A 19,235-nucleotide genomic window follows, 5' to 3' on the forward strand; every position below is an offset into this window, starting at 1 on the left:
ATTATTTTTGCCAAGAACATGGGCGGGTGGTAGATAAATTATGAGGTACAATCAAGCATCAACCAACTGAATGCCTGTTTGAGCTCAGAAGGCCATCAGCTCACTCTGGTTTCTTTGTCCTTGTACGTCAAGAGCTCATACTTCAGTCTCATTCAAAAAATGCATATTTTTGCTACAAATGGAAGTTCAAAGGGTTGCAAGGAAACTCAAATTGCTGCATCACCAATAGTGATTTCTAAGCTCAAAGCATTGCCTACATCATTGCACATTGATGTGAAGACCCAAGCCAATTTTTATTCCAGTACAAATGCAGTTTCTGGAATTAAGCTTCTCTTCTGTTCACAGGCAATCTGCCTCATTAGTCATGTGTTGATCATTCCAACATCTCTCTTTGTTGTTCGCCTGACATAAAGTGACAGGAGCACTGTGTCTAATCCTGAAAATAAGTGATTGAAAATACATCTAACATCAGGACATCAATAAAGAATTCAGCTGCTCCAGCCAGCAGGGCACATCTATGGAATGGCTTTGGGAACCACAGCCAATTTGATGGCTTTCAATATGACTGAAAAATTTATTAATATTTCTTCTAGGAGACAAAAGTTATTCCTGATTACCTACAATTACCTTGATAAATGATAGGAAAAGAAATTTCAGACTGCATTCGAAGTAATGAGCATTAATCATGCTAGCTGCCAGCAATAACAACTTTCATTTATATATTACTTGCAACATGGTAAGACATTTAAAGGTTTTTCACAGGGACTTTCTGATAATTCCTTAGCATCAGAAATACAGAAGAAATGATCAGAAGTTCTTTTAAAAAGGCAGGTATGCAGGAAAAGGATGAAGGGGTTTAAGGAAGAAAATATGCTGATGGCGATCTAGAAAACTGATCCATGGCTGCTAATGATGAAGCGGTTAAATTGGGGAGTGCATAAGGAAGCTCAGATAGATGAGGATGAAGGGTTTGGCAGAGATGTGAAAACAATATAAATTTTGAAAGTGTGTTACTCGCTTGAACAGCAGTCAGAATAATATACAAAATGCTCTTTATATCATGATGAAGGGTCGCAGCCTGAATCGTCGATTCCTTATTCTTTTCCCTTAGGTGTTGCCTGCCTTGCTGAGTTCCTCCAGCATTTCGTGAATGTTTATCCGGATTTCCAGCATCTGCAGAATCTGTTGTGTTTATGAATCAGTATAAGCTGTTATGCTCAGGGATGTTGGATGGTTGTGCTGTGCAGCAGTTATGGGTTGAGTCTGGATTTATGAAACGTGGCAGATGGGAGACTGCTTAAGTGGGAGCATTAGATTATTCAGATTTTGGGGCAAAAAGAAGTGGCTGAGGATTTCAGCAGCTCACAAAATGAAGAAGAGATAGACTTGGCTAGTGCTACCAGATAATTAGATATCACAGTGAATAATAAAATAATCACTAGTTAAATACAAGACATTGGAAAAAAACTTTAAATATATTGGAAGAATTATTTTCTTCTGTTCTTTATTTGTGAGATTCATTGTGAATGACCAGGGCAACTGAGGGAATTAAATAGGCTTGACTGTTAAGTATAAAATCTGAAATGGTGAGTGATATACTAAGTGGTTGTGTTAGTTAAATAGGACAAGAAATCATTTTGACAGAATCTAGATCATGGTTTGACAGCTGAATAGCTAGATCCAAGGTCATTGAACCTATATGATATGTAAATACTGTCTGGGCTAGGTTAATGAATTCTAGGTTGGGGTCTGATAAAAAGATTAACACCAATGTCTGCATTCTCCTCAATGAATTAAATATTTGATTGTGTCAGCTTCCGTTGGCTCAGTGTGACATGCCAAGACAGTTCTTTTCTCCAAGGAATTGCTTAATGAATTGGAGCTTTTGACTCATCTGGGAAATTTTACTCAAATGAGTTAATTCCATTATCCGTTAGTCATATTTAGAGACAAATGATAGATAATAACTTGTCTGCCACTCTTCACTGGTTTGTTATCTCGTCCCTCCTTCAGTCAGGAGTGGGAAGGAGTATGATTAGAGCTGATGCGTGCACATGTCCGTCAGTGCAGAGTTTCTGTCAGTGGAGCAATTGCCATTATTGGGTCTGGTAGACTAAAGTATCCGTCTCACTGAGATCTAAAATAAGCTGGTCTTTGGTGTAAGAGAAGTGCTTGCAGCCTAGAGGTATATTCTTAGAATCTGATATTCAAATAGTTTTACATTTTAAGACTGAATGCTACTGTGTATGTGTGTGTATATATATATGTGTGTGTGTGTGTGTGTGTGTCTGTGTGTGTGTGTGTGATAATCACACAGATTTAATCATCTGTGTGATTATTCACAACAATGTCATCATGTATATGGTACAATATTGTGCTGTCAGAATGGGTCCATACTTACTGAATTCTATGAGGCAGTTGTACTATTTCCTATTGATTGTACGAATAATAAGATGTACACGAGTCTCTCTGTTTATTAGCGAAGTGTGACTTTTATTGGAAAGCCTAGTCTGAATAGATAACCACATGCTCCTTTTTCCAGAGTAACTTAATTTTTGTAAGTGGCTTTCAGCACTTTGATCCAAATCAACCCATGCTTTCAATCAGATGTTCATTGTTTTTTGCAGTATATCATTATAAAACATAGCAAGACACGGCAATAATGGGATGAACTTTGTGGGTCTGCTCAGCAGTAATAAAACCTTGCACACTGGCAGAGCGTTTCAGAATTGTTTTTGTTTTGGGATGATGTAAGGTTGTCTAACGGCAGTGAATTACTAGAACATTACTCCCATCTATGAGAGTTGCTTCAAGTGTTTTTGTAATAGAGCAAAAGATGTATGTTTTCAATATATTTTCATCAAGTGAATTTAAGTATTAGAGAAACAAGTATTGGAATACATTTGCCAGAATCAGAATCAGTATCAGGTTTACTATCACTGGCATATGTCATGAAATTTGTTGTCCTTTCAGCAGCAGTGCAATGAAAATAATAGATAAAAACAGATAAATAATGATAGAGAAAAAACTGTGAATTGCAGTAAATATATATATATATATTATAATATTATGTACAATATGTATAAGAAGTATTCACCCCCCTTGGAAGTTTTCATGTTTAATTGTTTTACAACATTGAATCACACTGGATTTAATTCTGCTTTTTTTTGACACTGATCAACAGAAAAAGACTTTCATGCCAAAGTACAACCAGATCTCTACAAAGTGATCTAAATTAATCACAAATATGAAACACAAAATAATTGATTGCATATGTACTCACTCCCTTCAAGTCAGTAATTTGTAGATGCACCTTTAGCAGCAATTGCAGCATTGAGTCTGTGTGGGCAGGTCTCTGTCAGCTTTGCACATCTGGACACTGCAATTTTTCCCTTTCTTCTTTACAAAACTGATCAAGCTCTGTCGGGTTGCATGAGGATTATGAGTGAACAACCCTTTTCAAGTCCAGCCACAAATTCTCAATTGGATTGGAATTTGGACTCTGACTTGGTCACTCCAGGACATTAACTTTGTTGTTTTTAAGCCACACTGCTGTAGCTTTGACTTTATCCTTGTGGTGATTGTCTTGCTGGAAAACAAATCTTCTCCCAAGTCATAGTTCTCTTGCAGACTGCATCAAGTTTTCCTCCAGGATTTCCCTATATACTTGCTGCATTTATTTTACCCTCAACCTTCCCAAGTCTTTCAGAGCCTGCTACAGTGAAGCATCCCCACAGCATGATGCAGCCACCACCATGCTTCATGGTAGGGATGGTGTGTTTTTGATAATGGAAAAGGATAGAATCAGAGAGGACAGGAAAATTTTTAATTGGGGAAGAGCAAAATATGAGGCTATAAGGCTAGAACTTGCGGGTGTGAATTGGGATGATGTTTTTGCAGAGAAATGTACTATGGACATGTCGATGTTTAGGGATATCTTGCAGGATGTTAGGGATAAATTTGTCCCGGTGAGGAAGATAAAGAATGGTAAAGTGAAGGAACCATGGGTGACAAGTGAAGTGGAGAGTCTAGTCAGATGGAAGAAGGCAGCATACGTGATGTTTTGGAAGCAAGGATCAGATGAGTGTATTGAGGAATATAGGGTGGCAAGAAAGGAGCTTAAGAAGGGGCAGAGGAGAGCAAGAAGGGGGCATGAGAAAGCCTTGGCATGTAGGGTAAAGGAAAACTCCAGGGCATTCTTTAATTATGTGAAGAAGAAAAGGTTGACAGGAGTGAAGATAGGACCGATTAGAGATAAAGGTGGGTCGATGTGCCTGGAGGCTGTGGAAGTGAGCGAGGTCCTCACTGAATACTTATCTTTGGTATTCACCAATGAGAGGAAACTTGATGAATGTGAGGACAATATAAGTGAGGTTGATGTTCTGGAGCATGTTGATATTAAGGGAGAAGAGGTGTTGAAGTTGTTAAAATACATTAGGACAGATAAGTCCCGGGGCCTGACGGAATATTCTCCAGCTGCTCCACAAGGCAAGGGAAGAGATTGCTGAACCCCTGGGTAGGATCTTAATGTCCTCGTTGTCCACAGGAATGGTACCAGAGGACTGGAGGGAGGTGAAAGTTGTCCCCTTGTTCAAAAAAGGTAGCAGGATAGTCCGGGTAATAATAGACCAGTGAGCCTTACGTCTGTGGTGGGAAAGCTGTTGGAAAAGATTCTTGGAAATAGAATCTGTGGGCATTTAGAGAATTATGGTCTGATCAGAGGCCATCAGCATGGCTTTGTGAAGGGCAGATTGTGTCTAACATGCCTGATAAAATTCTTTGGGTAGGTGACCAGACATATAGATGAGGGTAGTGTAGTGGATGTGATCTACCTGGAATTAGTCAGGCAGTTGATAAGGTTCTACACAGTAGGCTTATTCAGAAAGTCAGAAGGCATGGGATCCAGGGAAATTTGGCCAGGTAGATTCACAATTGGCTTGCCTACTGAAAGCAGAGGGTTGAGGTGGAGGGAGTACATTCAGATTGGAGGGTTGTTACTAGTGGTGTCCCACAAGGATTGGTTCTGGGACCTCTACTTTTCATGATTTTTATTAACAACCTGGATGTGGGGGTAGAAGGGTGGGTTGGCAAGTTTGCAGACAACACAAAAGTTAGTAGTGTTGTGGATAGTGTAGAGGATTGTCGAAGATTGCAAAGAGACATTGGTAGGATGCAGAAGTGGGCTGAGAAGTGGCAGATGGAGTTCAACCCAGAGAAGTGTGAGGTGGTACACTTTGGAAGGACAAACTCCAAGACAGAGTACAAAGTAAATGGCAGGATACTTGGAAGTGTGGAGGAGTAGAGGGATCTGGGGGTACATATCCACAGATCCTTGAAAGTTGCTTCACAGGTAGATAGGGTAGTTAAGAAAGCTTATGGACTGTTAGCTTTCATAAGTCGAGGGATAGAGTTTAAGAGTCGCGGGATAGTGATGCAGCTCTATAAAACTGGTTAGGTCACACTTGGAGTACTGTGTCCAGTTCTAGTTGCCTCACTATAGGAAGGATGTGGAGGCATTGGAAAGGATACAGAGGAGATTTACCTCTGTAAATGCTGCCTGGTGTAGACAGTATGCATTATGATCAGAGATTAAGGGAGCTAGGGCTTTACTCTCTGGAGGGAAGGACAATGAGAGGAGACATGATAGAGGTATACAAGATGTTAAGAGGAATAGATAGACTGGACAGCCATTGCCTCTTCCCCAGAGTATCACTGCTCAATACAAGAGGACATGGCTTTAAGTAAGGGATGGGGTGTTCAAGGGGAATATTAGAGGAAGGTTTTTACTCGAGAGTGGTTGGTGTGTAGAATGCACTGCCTGAGTCAGTGGTGGAGGCAGATACACTAGTGAAATTTAAGAGACTACTAGACAGGTACATGGAGGAATTTAAGGTGGGGGTTGTATGGGAGGCAGGATTTGAGGGTTGGGACAACATTGTGAGCTGAAGGGCCTGTATTGTGCTGTATTGTTCAATGTTCTATGATATGTGTGGTGTTTGGCTTACACCGAACATAGTGTTTAGTCTGATGGCCAAAAAGCTCACTTTTGGCTTCATCAGACCATAGAACCTTCTTCCAGCTGAATTCAGAATCTTCCACATGCCTTCTGGGAAATTCTAGCCAAGATTTCATGTTGCTGTATGGGCAGTTTCTCTCATCTTAGCCACTGAAGCTTGTAACTCTTCCAGAGTTATCAGAGGTCTGTTGGGGGCCTCCCTCCCTTGTCCCCTTCTTACATGGTCACTCAGTTTTTGAGGATGACCTGCTCTATGCAGATTTACAGCTGTGCCATATTCTTTACATTTCTTGATGATTGACTTAACTGTACTCCAAAGGACATTCAGTGACTTGGAAATTTTCTTGAACCCATCTCCAGACATGTGCTTTTCAGTAGCCTTTTTGTGGAGTTGTTTGGAGTGTTCCTTTGTCTTCATGAGGTAGTTTTTGCCAGGAAACTGATTCACCAGCAGTTGGACCTTTCAGGTACAAAATGTATTTTTACTACAATCAACTGAAACACCCTGACTGCACATGTCTCCAAAAGCAGATCCCCATTTAACTAATTATGTGATTTATAAAACCAATTGGCCACACCAGTGATGATTTGGTGTGTCATGTTAAAGGGGTGTGAATAGTTACGCAATCAACTATTTTGGTTTTTCTATTTATAATTAATTTAGATCACTTTGACACAAAAAAGCCTCTTTTTCTGTTGATGTCAAAAAAAGCCAAATTCACTGTAATTCAATGTTGTAGAAGTTGTAAAACAATAAGACATGATAACTTTCAAAGGGGGGGGGTGAATACTTTTTATGGGTGTGTGTGTGTGTGTGTGTGTGTGTGTGTGTGTGTGTGTATAGATACATATAATATATATATAGCATTAAAATTAATTAAGTACCACAAAAAATATGATGGTGGAGAGGAAGAAGCTATTCCTGAATCAGTGAATGTGTACTTTCAGGCACCTGTATCTTCTTCCTGATGGTAACAATGAGAACAGGATATTAGGATAAAAGGGGCTGTTAATAGGGGTCCTATTAGGATAATAGGGGTTCCACCTTTTTGAAGCATCACTCATTGCTCCTTGAAGAGGTCCTGGATACTGTGGAGGCTAGTGCCCATGGTGGAGCTGACTAAGTTTACAACCCTCTGTGGCTTATTTCAATCCTGTGCACTAGCCCCCTCCCCTCATATCAGATAGTGATACAGTTAGAATGGTCTCCACGGTACATCTGTTGAAATTTGCGTGTCTCTTTGCTGACATATCAAATCTCCTGGAGCTCCTAATGAAATATCAATTGGTTTTCTAGTTGTGTATTAGTGAGTATTAGAATATTACCATGAATATGCCAGCAGCAGAGTGAGCCTATTTAGTAGCAATCTGGGAGACATGATGAGGTGGAGCAGGATTTTTTATTCCTGTTGCCTACAGGGAGATGGTTGATGTTTATAAAGTTTCAGGTGATTATCTGTCATGTGGGGTAAAAGTGGTGAGCAGTTAGAAAGGCTGCAAGAAGGACATGTCTTTTCAGTGCTGTCTTAAACACTTTGCTTTCAGTGAAGTGCTTTTGATCAGTGTCACTTTTCAATCTGTGCTTCAATGGATTGATTTATGGGTTCAGGAGGATTGTTCTATGAGGAAAGATTAAGCAGACTAGGCACGTGTTTGTGAGTTCAGAAGAACAAGTGGTGAACTCATTGAAGTGTACATGATTTTTAAGGAACTTGGTCGTGTCTATACAGGGATAATGTTTGTGAAAATTCATTTGCACACAAAATACTCCTACAGTCTACAATGTGATAATGACCAGATAATCTATTTTAGTAACGTTGGCTGAGGAAATCAAATTGACTAGGGTAACTTACAGGTTTTCTTGCAAGCTGTCATAGAAGTATTAACATCCATTGTGAGAGCCACAAGGGCTTTGGTTTCATCCAATATGATCAATTCCAGTTGGCAATATTCCTTCAATATAGTACTGTAGCTTATTTTTTTGTGTGTGCACAAACCCTTGTAATAGAATTTGAATCCGCAAGCTCGGAGACACAGGGTTATGTGTACTGTCACAGCTGACACAGATAGCATCCTTGACCCTGAGTCAGAAGATTGCAGATTGGCAGAGAATCAAGGCTGGCAAAGTAGAGATTACGCAGAGTAAACTGATAAGCGAAGACTGATTCTGCTTTTCCAACCATCCTTTTACAATAGCATTGCAGCTTGTTTGAACCAAAAGACAAAAGGTTGAGGGATCACAGGGCCATTCAGCTGTTGACAGTAGCAGTTCTCATGTTATACATAGAACACCTGAAGATCTAGCTCCTTTGGGCATCTACAGCATGTGAACCATGTTGTGGGTGATTGTTTTCAGGAGGTGTCAAACTTGCAGATTGTGCTCAGCTGGTAGTTTCCCAGTTGTACTCACTTATCTGCTAAATCCTCCGAGCAATCCAGCAATGAGCTGAAGCTAAGGCTGGGTGAACTGGTCTAGAACACTTCCGGATCTACCAGGAGATTGTTGACAGTGGGGAAAGGGAAGAGCATGTTAAGTTATGTCGCTTTTATTTACTTGTAATTTGCTTCATAGAGCAGTACTGCACAGTATAGGCCTTCGACCCATGAGATCATGCCAAGCTTTTAACCTAATACAAGATTAATCTAACCTGTCCAGCATTATCTCCATTTTTTGCTTCATCAAAGTGCCTAATAGTCTCTTAAAGGTCCCTAGTATATCACCTCTATCGCCATCTCTTGCAGTATGTTTCATGCACCTAGCAATCTCTGCTTAAAAAAGCCTGTCTTTGACATCCCTCCACAGTCTTTCTTCCAATCAAATTAAAAGTACCTCCCCGGTATTAACCATTGCTGCCCTGGGCAGAAGGAGCTGGCTGTCCACACTATTTATGCCCCTTATCATCTTATATACATCTACCAAGTTGATATATAAACTCTTCATATATATATATATATATATCCCTGTCACCAATCCCTCCTGATTGGTTAGTCCTCATCCAATCAAGTTTATGCTGTCTCACCTTTTTTACAATTGAATTCCAGTTCTTTCTTAGAGCAAAGCCTTTGCCTTTATTAAAATTCTTTTTCTTTCGTTTTATTTCAATGGCTTTTTTCACCAAGTGATTACAAAAATCATTGGTGCTGCATAGTAGTTTTGTACTGTTGAAGTAAATCCTACAGCCATTGCAAATGCCATGTTCTGCTACTGCTGATTTCTCTGCGTAACCCAAATGGATACACCTCCGTACATCCCATCTGGCTGATGTAAGCTGCTCTGCATTCACAGGGAGTCCTGTGAATGTCAGCCATGCTGAGTTCCAAGTCATCTTTGACCCACATAAACTGTGATCTGAGCCTCCTTACAGATTTGTGGGTGCTATTAATCTGGTATCTCTTCAAGATCCTGGTGATCCTTCCAAAAACGGTGGAGTGATAGGAAAGAGAGGCGGTGGTGGCAGGTTCCTCCTCATTGTTGTGTTTCCAGGCAACACTGGCTTTTGGGGCTACTTGGTGAAGGGAGCCATTGAAATAAAACTAGAGAAAAAGAATTTTAACAAAGGGGAAAGTCAAGTAAGAAGTGGAATTCAATTTTAAACAAGGTGGGACAGTAGAAACCTGATTGCATGAGGTCTAACCAATCAGGAGGGACATATGATGGGGGTATATATACTGCCGGACTACACATGCCTAGGCATCATTCCTGATGAAGATGGCAGAGTTTATCATCGAAATGTTGGTTAAAATTGATACCTGTACCTGAAAGGAAGCCCGTGAAGAGTTTATTTGTTATAAATACAGGGAAAGCACGAGATCCTCTTTCATCTATAAGCTTGGCTTTTATCCTCCTATATTCCTAAGAGAAAATCCCTAGTTCATTCAATCTTTCCTCATAGAACGTCTTCTTTAATCCAGACAGCTTCCTGATAAATCTCCTGTGCATCCTCTCAAAAGCGTATTTTATGTTTGGTTAGAACATAGCTTTTTAGCACCAGCCAGCAATCATTAACTAGGGTTCAATTTCCACTGCTGTCTGTAATGAGGTTGTATGTTTTTCACGTAGCTACTTGAGTTTACACTGGGTACTCCAGTTTCCTCCCTCATGCACTATCAATAACTCCAAAAGACTGGAAGTAGAATAAATACTGAAAGGCTTTTATTAGCAGTAAAATGGAGCACGTCCATGCTGGATGACTGTGGGAGGAGCAGAGACACAATCTCCTTTATACAGGGGTCTGTGGGAGGAGCCCCAGGAGCAGTCAGCAGAGGGGCGTGTCCAGACAGATATACATGGTTTACCACACTCCCACACTCTCAGATGTACGTTTATGATTAGTATATTGTGAGCATGCTCTGTTGGCACCAGAAGTATGGCAACATTTGCGGGCTGCTGAGCTCAATACTCGCCAATTTGTGTTGATGCAAATGAGGCATTTCACTGTATGTTTTGATAAACTGTACATGCGACAGATGAAGCTATATTTTTCTTTCTTTTGAATCTTATAAAAGCATTTTAAAGTGTATCTGCTGATTTTTTTTCCAAGTATGTTTAATAATTATTTATTTTTCAATATTTAAAAAAAATGTTTCTGAAGATCAGAGACAATTGGGCTCATTGAAAGTGGACAGATATGACACACACAGAGCTCGGGACAAGGCTTTCAGAGGTATTAGTAGAGGCTCATCTTACCCACAGACATCACCTCTTACATTATTTGAGGTCCAGCGCACCATTTAGGAACACACTGTTTGTCTCTGTGGTCAGCCGAGCAGTGAGATTGGTCTTCCTGCTGGGCAGAAGAAAAGGTTGAAAAAATAGGAAATTTTGGTGGTGAGTGCAGGTGGTAAGTTACTATGGAAATCAAGACCAGCGTTTCAGGTCACTGGCTTTTCATTCATCTTTCCTTAACTTTGTTCTTATTTTTGTGTTTATAATGTTGAAAAACAATCAACACAATAACAACTCAAGGTTCTTTTACACTCAAATAAGGTAGAAATAAATCTGGTTTGAAGCAATTTTATTCCTCAAATGGACACTGATACAAAATGTTTCTTTTAAACCACTTGTCATGTCTTTTGGCGTAGCATACCGATGTGTTAAGTTAATCATTTTTTATGCGTGTCAAGTAAATAAAGTTTAATATGCTTCGATTTTCTGTTTAACTGTGTTTTGCACTAAAAGTAAATGACTAAAAGGAGTGATGTATTGACTTCCTCAGTCCTATAGATCACAGTTAATGAAAATTATTGATAAGAAAAGGGTTTTTGTTGTAAATGAAAACCAAAATAGCTGCAGACACTGGAAATGTTTCCAGCATTTTTTTCTGTATTTATTGTCCAACTATTTTTGTTGTAATCTTAAAAACAGAAATTGCTGGAAGCATTCAGCAAGTCAGAAGGTATTGGATTCCCACCTGCAGACCTGCGTTTTTTTTGCTTTTTTTTTGTGATGTACGGTTTGAATTGAATTTGGCTACTGTGACAGTAATATACATTTTCAACACCGATGGGTCAAAGCTCAATTGCAATGCTTTCTACATATAATATTCACACTTTTGCCCAAATTAATCAATCTGATCAAAACTGTATCAAACCTTATTCAGACTGTAAGTTAGATGATCAGGCCTAAAATTGTATTGTACAGCGGACTTCGAAATATATTAACATTGACAGAACCAGGAGGCAGGTCAACAGAATGTCTAATTACCTATGACTTTCTAGAGTCGTATTTCCAGGCATCTTATCTGTGTGCATTGTATCACCTAGTTGGCTGCGGAGTGAAAAGTTATTTTTTATATGCTTGATCTCAACATATCCATGATTAGTTAAAATACACATTCTGTGTCAATGTGTAATTGTGCAAATTCTTTTTACCAGGACCAGAAACCGAATTTAATGCATTAGATGGCAATACATGTTTGCATATTTAAACAACAAAGAAGAACAGCTGGATCTGAAGCATAGAGAACGTACTTGGAGAGATCTGGGCAGTCTACATGAATCAAGAGGAATTCTTCTAGACACCATTTTTTACTAGTATATGCTGAGATATACTCTCCCAGAGACAAATGCTGACTGTGAATGGTTTGTCGTTGTTTCTTTGGATCCTGCTCGATGAGGGTCTATTAACACCCCTGGAGTCATTGTCACCAAAGAGTTCAGGGCGTAGAGGGAGTGACAAGGTAATTGAACTGTCAGGAGATGGAGCTCCTACCCTTCAACGTGTACGGCGTGGCTGGATCTGGAACCAGTTCTTTGTACTGGAAGAATATATGGGGTCTGAACCTCAATATGTGGGAAAGGTAAATATCATAGTGTTGCATGTCTTTCTTATTCAATAATAATGCTTTAGTGTTTTGTAAGTTTTTGCAACAGTTCTATTTGAAAAAAAACGAGTATCCAATTTGATTCATTTTAATTGATTGGTGTTGACATAAAATATGAAGTATCCAACGTGTGTCAAATGATTCTCATTAAATAAGATAGAAAAATCATTTTCAATATTTTATATTCAGATTATTAATTCAGACATAAAATTGGATTTATTCCCTTGATTGATTTTCCATGATTTTAACTGTAATATTACATCACAAGTTGGTATTGGTTTATTATTGCCTAATGTATCAAGATACAGTGAAAAGTTTATCTTGCATGCTGCTTATACAGATCAAATCATTACACAGTGCACTGAGCTAGAATAAGGTAAAACAATAGCAATGCAGAATAAAGTGTAAAATCTACCAAAAAAGTGTGGTGTAGGTAAATAATAAAGTGCAGGAGCATAGTGGGTTAGATTGTGAGGGCAAGTGTGCACCTTATCACAGAAGAAGTCCATTCTGGACTTTGATAACAATGGGATAGCAGCTGTCCTTGAGCCTGGTGCTACGTGCTTTCAGAATTTTGTATCTTCCTCTTGATGGGAGAGGGGAGAAGAGAATTTTCCTTGAACAGTGTCATTATATGATTCCATGTTATAACAATTGTTACAATGCATTAACAGTATTGAGAATGTAGAATTTAAAATGGCATATTGTGTTATCATTTCTTTTCCTTCTATTTTTTTGGTTGTTGGTTTGACAGAACCAAATCAAAACCTTGACATTGCAATAAACAGTTATTCTCATATTTTGACCCTGACAAAAGCATACCATAATTTTCTCATTGACATCATGATGGGAAGAATGCTTTGCTTGCAGCTTCAACAATGCATCTCACTAATATCCTTCAATGTATTTAGGTAGGCAGATATAAGTGACCAAAAATGTTGTTAATGTTCAAGCAGTGTCAGCTCCTGTTTGAAAGAATGAAGGTTTTTTTAGATTTATACCACCTGATGGAAGGTTTAACCTTGCAATTGCCTTACGTACACTCTCATTATGTTTTAGTTTCAGAATTCAAGAAACATTTATCACTGAAAAGAGAGCAGTATAACACATTCACACTGGTTTTATGTATGGACGCACCATGTAATGGGTTTATATTGAGATATAATAGAACATGCTCATCTTCCACCTAAAAATGTTAGTTTTTAATAAGGAAAGACCTTAATGGCTTAAGTTCTTCATTGCCTGTATTTGAATATGGTGGTGGTACAATACTTAAAGTATTAGCTAGTAATCATGAAACCAGCATTCATAACCTCACCATGACAGTATATTTAATTTATATTTCACTAACAATTTTGAATGTGACTCACCATAAAACTACTAGTTTGATGTAGAAGCAAATTAGTTCACTAATGTGATGGTAAAAACAGGCATATGGTATACTTGCTTTCATCAGTTGTGCCAGTGAATGTTAAAGGAAACTGCAGTGCAGCTGTATAAACTATGAGGCTAGTCACCATACTACTGAGGATGTGGATGGAGGTAGAAGAGCTTTACCAGGGTTTTATCTGGATTTTACTCGGACTGAAGTGATTTCCTGGTAAGAGAAGCTGGACAAATTTGAATAATATCAGAGGCTGAGGTTGAAAGTGAGGGAGCGAACTGGTAGAGGTATATAAGATAATGAGAGGCATAGACAGGGTAGAAAGTCAAGAGTGTTGTTCACAGGGTGGAAATGTCAAATGCTAGAAGGCATAGGTTGAAGGTGAGACGGGGAAAGTTAAGGAAGATATAAGTGTTAAATTGCTTTTCGCAGAGAGTGGAAAATGGTTGGAATGCACTGTTAGGGTGAATCAGATATGATAGTGATATTTAAGATTGATTAGATAAACACATGAACATGCAGGGGATATAGACTATGTGCCAACAGATTGATTACTTTAGAGTGGTAACACACTTTGAACAGACATAATGAATCAAAGAGCTTATTTTCTACAGGTTTGGTTTTTTACAATCCTTACCTGGTCCAGCCTACACACTGCTCAATGTGATTGACTGTAGTAAGATGGTCAGTTCAAAAACAAAAAGGGATGGATAATAAGTAACATCTTTGCTGCCTCCTAATGAAATAAGAAAATATATAAATTGTTGGTAATTTTTGTATGTGTATTGTCAGAAGTAATTTCTTGTTCATCAGTGTGATTAATTGGGAATTGATCCCTGATGTTCTTAAATCATCACCTCAAGGGTAACCTAAAAATCCTCAAATTCCTGATTTGTTGAAAATAATAATTAAAAGAACATACATCCTGGGCTAAATTTATTTTTCATAATTTGATCTTTATTATCTGTATTTCAAACACATTTTAACATGGATTGGATCATTTAGCAGATCTCTCAATGCTCCCATACAGATACTCCCATATCCTAGCATCAAAACACAAGACAGCACCCAATGCAGCAGTGAAATGAAATGATCTCCTGCTGAAAGGTCTGGGAATAGATACCATCAGTGTTGGTGAAAATAAGTTTTTGTACTTTGAAAATGAAGGTCAAATTTTATGAAATTGCAGTCAATCAATAGCTTTGCTTGTCCAGCAAATGTATCATTAAATTGGATACCAGTTACTCTTGGTATTCTGTCCAGAGAAATGGGATATCTGACTGGCCTCGGTGTCTGGATTTCAGTGAAAACAAATAGAAGGATATGCCTTGTGAGCCTTATCAAACATACTATTTGTAGGTGTATTATAGACAACATTGAATGCCCTTTCTGCTTATTGACTGTTAGCTGCTTTACCAGTGTAACCTTAGGGGTTTGCATTGAAAATGTTTTCTTGCCAAGATTATTGAAAACTGCACTCATTGTTATAGAAAAAAATATTTTTAGTTTATTTAGAGATACAGCATGATAACAAGCCTTCCTGGCCCAGCAAGCCCGTGCCACCCAAATAGATCCATGTGACCAATTAACCTATTAACTTGTATGTCTTTGGAAGGTGGGAGGAAATCAGAGCCCCCACAGGAAACTCACACGGTCACAGTGAGAGCATACTAACTTCTTACAGCCAACAGCAGGAACTGAACCAAGGCCGCCGCCACTGTAAGCCGATGTGTTAACCTCTATGCTACCATGTTGCCCCCAAGTTATTTGCAGAGTATTCATTTCTGTATGTTAGAAGAGAAAATTAGGTGGGATTTCAAAAGGCTATTCAGAATAATGGTGTGTCACTAACTATGGATGTAAGATCTAAAAGTCCAACTGCTAACTGTGCTTTGTGCACTTAATGATGGTCTTTAAGTTTTGAGTAATGTGAAACAGCTCACTGTTAATCTCTCATGATAGAATTCTTTACAAATGTATTGTGTAGCAGAGTGATTATGCTTTCAACAAGCAATCCAGCATCACACACAAAACACTGTAGGAGCTTAGCTGGTCAGGCAGCATCTACAATGGGAAATTTATAGTTGGTGTGTTGGGCCAAAACACTTCAGGGTTTGTGTTTGGGTTTGGCTCTCCAGATTTCCGGCATCTGCAGGCTCTTTTGTGTCTTGAGTAATCCAAGCAGAGTTCAAATCCCACCAGAGTACTGTTTCTTAGATGAATATGGATTTAAATACTAGTGTCAGTGAGCATGAAACCGCAACTTCATTGTAAAAACTGGACCACTAATGCTCTATGAGGAGGAGGGGGGTAGGCAGAAAGTCATTTGCCTTTCTGTTTCCAGACCCATAGCAATGTAAACCATTCAATTCTGAAGAAAGATAATGAGGGGTAGGCAATAATTGTTGGTCTCACCTCTTCTGCATAATTTTATTTAAAAAGTAAGCTAGTGAAAGCATATTTTAATCGATTGTAACATTTATTCTAAAGAGGTTCTTTCTTGCGATTCAATTCTAAGTTGCAGACTTGGAAGATAATGATACAGATTCAAATCTGAATATTTTTATTCAAATAGATGTGTGTTATATTTTAGGTTTAACAGGGAAGAGTCCCAACAAAGCAATAATTGTTTGACTTTAGGCTAGATTATCTTGGATTCAATCCATTGCCCAGGCTTGCTATCCAAGGTGCCTGACCACTGATGCCTTCTTTTTCTGGATTGTTGACGGAAGTAGGCTTTAAGCGGCATAACTTGCAGGGTCTGTTTTCTACAGTGCCAATCACCCATTGAAGTTAATGTAGTTATAGTCATAGAGAAATACAACACAGAAGTAGACCCTTCAGTCTATCTAGTTCATGCTGAAACACATTTAAACTGTCTATTCCCAGTGACCTGCACCATGACCATAGCCCTCCATATCTCTGCTATCCGTGTCCCTATCCAAACTTATCATAAATATTAAAATCAAACATGCATCGACCACTTGTGCTGACAGCTTGTTCCACACTCTTACGACCCTCTGAGTGAAGTACTTTCCCCTCATGTTCCCCTTAAACTTCTCAACTTTCACAAGCCATCATCCCACCCACCTCAATGGAAAATGCATGCTTGCATTAACTTCATCTATACGCCTCATAATTTTTTATCCCTCTATCAAATCTCCTCTCAGTCTTCTATGTTCTAAAGAATGCAGTCCTAAACTATTCAATCATTCCTTATAACTCCGGTCCTCCAGACCTGGCAACATCCTTGTAAATTTTCTCTGCTCTCTTTCAACCTTGCTTACATCTTTCTGGAAGGTACTGTCAGCAACCAAAACCGCACATGATACTCCAAATGAAGCCTCACCAGCATCTTGTACAGCTTCAACATAACATCCCATCTTCTGTATTCAATATATTGATTTATAAATGTCAATGTGCCAAAAGCTTTCTTTACAACCCTGTCTGCCTCTGATACCACTTTCAGTGAATTATGTAGCTGTATTCCCAGATCCCTTGGTTCTACCACACTGTGTAAAACTTACCCTGGTTGGTCCTACTGAAGTGCAAAACCTTGCACTTGTCTGCATTAAATTCCATCTGCCATTGTTCAGCATTTTTTCCCAGCTGATGCAGATCCATCTGCAAGCCAATGGTAGCCTTCCTCACTGTCCACTACCCCCCCCCCCCCCACCCCAATCTTGGTGTCATCTGCAAATTTGCTGATCCAGTTCATCACATTATCATCCGGGTTATTGATATCGATGACAAACAACAAAGGACCCAGCCCCGATCCCTCCGACACACCAATAGTCCAATAGTCACAGACCCCCAGTCAGAGAGGCAACCCTCTACTGTAACTCTCTGGCTTCTCAAAGCTAATGTCTTATCCAATTTACTTCCTCATCCTGAACACTGAGTGACTGAACCTTCTTGACCAGCCTCACATGCAGGGCCTTGTCAAATGCCTTACAAAAGTCCATGTAGACAACATCCACTTTCCTGGTAACTTCCTTGAAATACTCTATAATTGGTTAATCATATCCTACCAAGCACAAAACCATGCTGACTATCCTTAATCAGTCCATATCTATCCAAGTATTTATATATCTGGTCCCTTGGAATACCTTTTAATAACTTTCCCACAACTGATGTCAGACTCACTGGCCTATAAATTTCCTGGTTTCTCTTTAGGTCCTTTTTTTATACAGTGGAACAACATTGGCTGTCCTCCAATCCTGTGGTACTTCTCCTGTCACAAGGGTGTTTTGAATATCTCTTCTAGGGCCCCGGCAATTTCTGCACTTGCCTCCCATAGGGTCTGAGGAAACATCTTGTCAGGCCCTGGGTATTTATCACTCAGATTTGTCTCAGGCTAGCAAAACACCTCCTCCTCTGTAATCTGTACAGGGTCCATGAAATTGATGCCATTTTGCTTCACTTCTATTGACTCTATTTCTGCCTCCCAGGTAAATACAGATGCAAAGAATGCATTTAAGATCTCCCCCATCTGTTTTGGCTGCACACATGGATTACCATTTTGATCTTCCAGAGGACCAATTTTGTCCAAGCAATCCCTTTGCTCTTAATATACCAGTAGAACCTCTTGGGAATCTCCTTCACCTTGTCTGCTAGAGCAAATATATGCTTCCGTTTAGTCTTCCTGGTTTCTTTCTTAAGTGTTCTCTTGCATTTCTTGTACTCCATAAGCACCTCATTAGTTCCTACTTGCCTATATGTGCTAAGCGCCTTGTTTTGTTCTCCTAAGCAGGGCCCCAATATCTCCTGAAAACTAAGTTGTCATTCATCCTCCAGCCCTCCCTAATATAAACATGAGGGACAGATGCAATTTGTATTCAGAGATTATTGCTTTATCACAAGTCTCAAAGGTATGTTCTCAATTCCGACGAGTGTGTGCCCTCATTCCGGATTCTCTCTGGAGAGAACACAGCCACGCAGATGCCAGCTCATCAATCTAGTTCAAAATTTTTTTATGTCTCTTTAAAACAGTACAGCTCAGAATTCATTCTTTTAAAGTCTAGCCAAAGTAGACCAATATTTCTCAAACACCCCGCAGTCACTGAGGAAATCAATGACAATTTCTGAGATATCCAGAAATCAAACACTGAACCTGTTAGTTTCTTATTGCCAGCATTGTTGGTTGCAGCCCTTAATGGTATTTTATACATGCTGGTTTAGTTACTCTGCAAAGCACAGCCACTCAGTAGGACACGACTGCTTTGCAGGAAAAAAAATCACAGGCTTCTGCTTATTAACCCTACACAGACATAGACACAAGTCAAAGTGAAGGGATCCCTTTAATCTGGGACTGCACAGTAGTGTTGTGGTTAGCGCAGTGCTTTACAGTACCAGCATCCTGTTCAATTTCCGCTGCTCTCTGTAAGGCATTTGTACGTTCACCCCGTGACCCCATGGGTTTCCTCTGGGTGCTCTGGTTTCCTCCCACATTCCAAAGACATTTCATTGGTAGGCTAATTAGTCATTGTAAATTGTCGCATGATTAGTCTAG

The 19,235-nt window shown here is 39.3% G+C and overlaps 1 protein-coding gene across 2 annotated transcripts in view; it reads left to right on the forward strand.

Moving 5' to 3' along the window:
- LOC132378383 (cadherin-12-like) overlaps positions 1–19,235 on the forward strand; it is a 401,775-nt gene that overhangs the window by 72,176 nt on the left and 310,364 nt on the right. For both annotated transcript variants that reach the window (XM_059945256.1, XM_059945257.1), the window contains exon 2: positions 11,891–12,315. In XM_059945256.1, coding sequence (XP_059801239.1) covers positions 12,082–12,315 — 234 coding nt within the window. In that variant the 5' untranslated portion in view covers positions 11,891–12,081. The remainder of the gene's footprint in view (positions 1–11,890; positions 12,316–19,235) is intronic.

Source organism: Hypanus sabinus, chromosome 20 (genome assembly GCF_030144855.1).
Source record: "Hypanus sabinus isolate sHypSab1 chromosome 20, sHypSab1.hap1, whole genome shotgun sequence".
Lineage (NCBI taxonomy): Eukaryota > Metazoa > Chordata > Chondrichthyes > Myliobatiformes > Dasyatidae > Hypanus > Hypanus sabinus.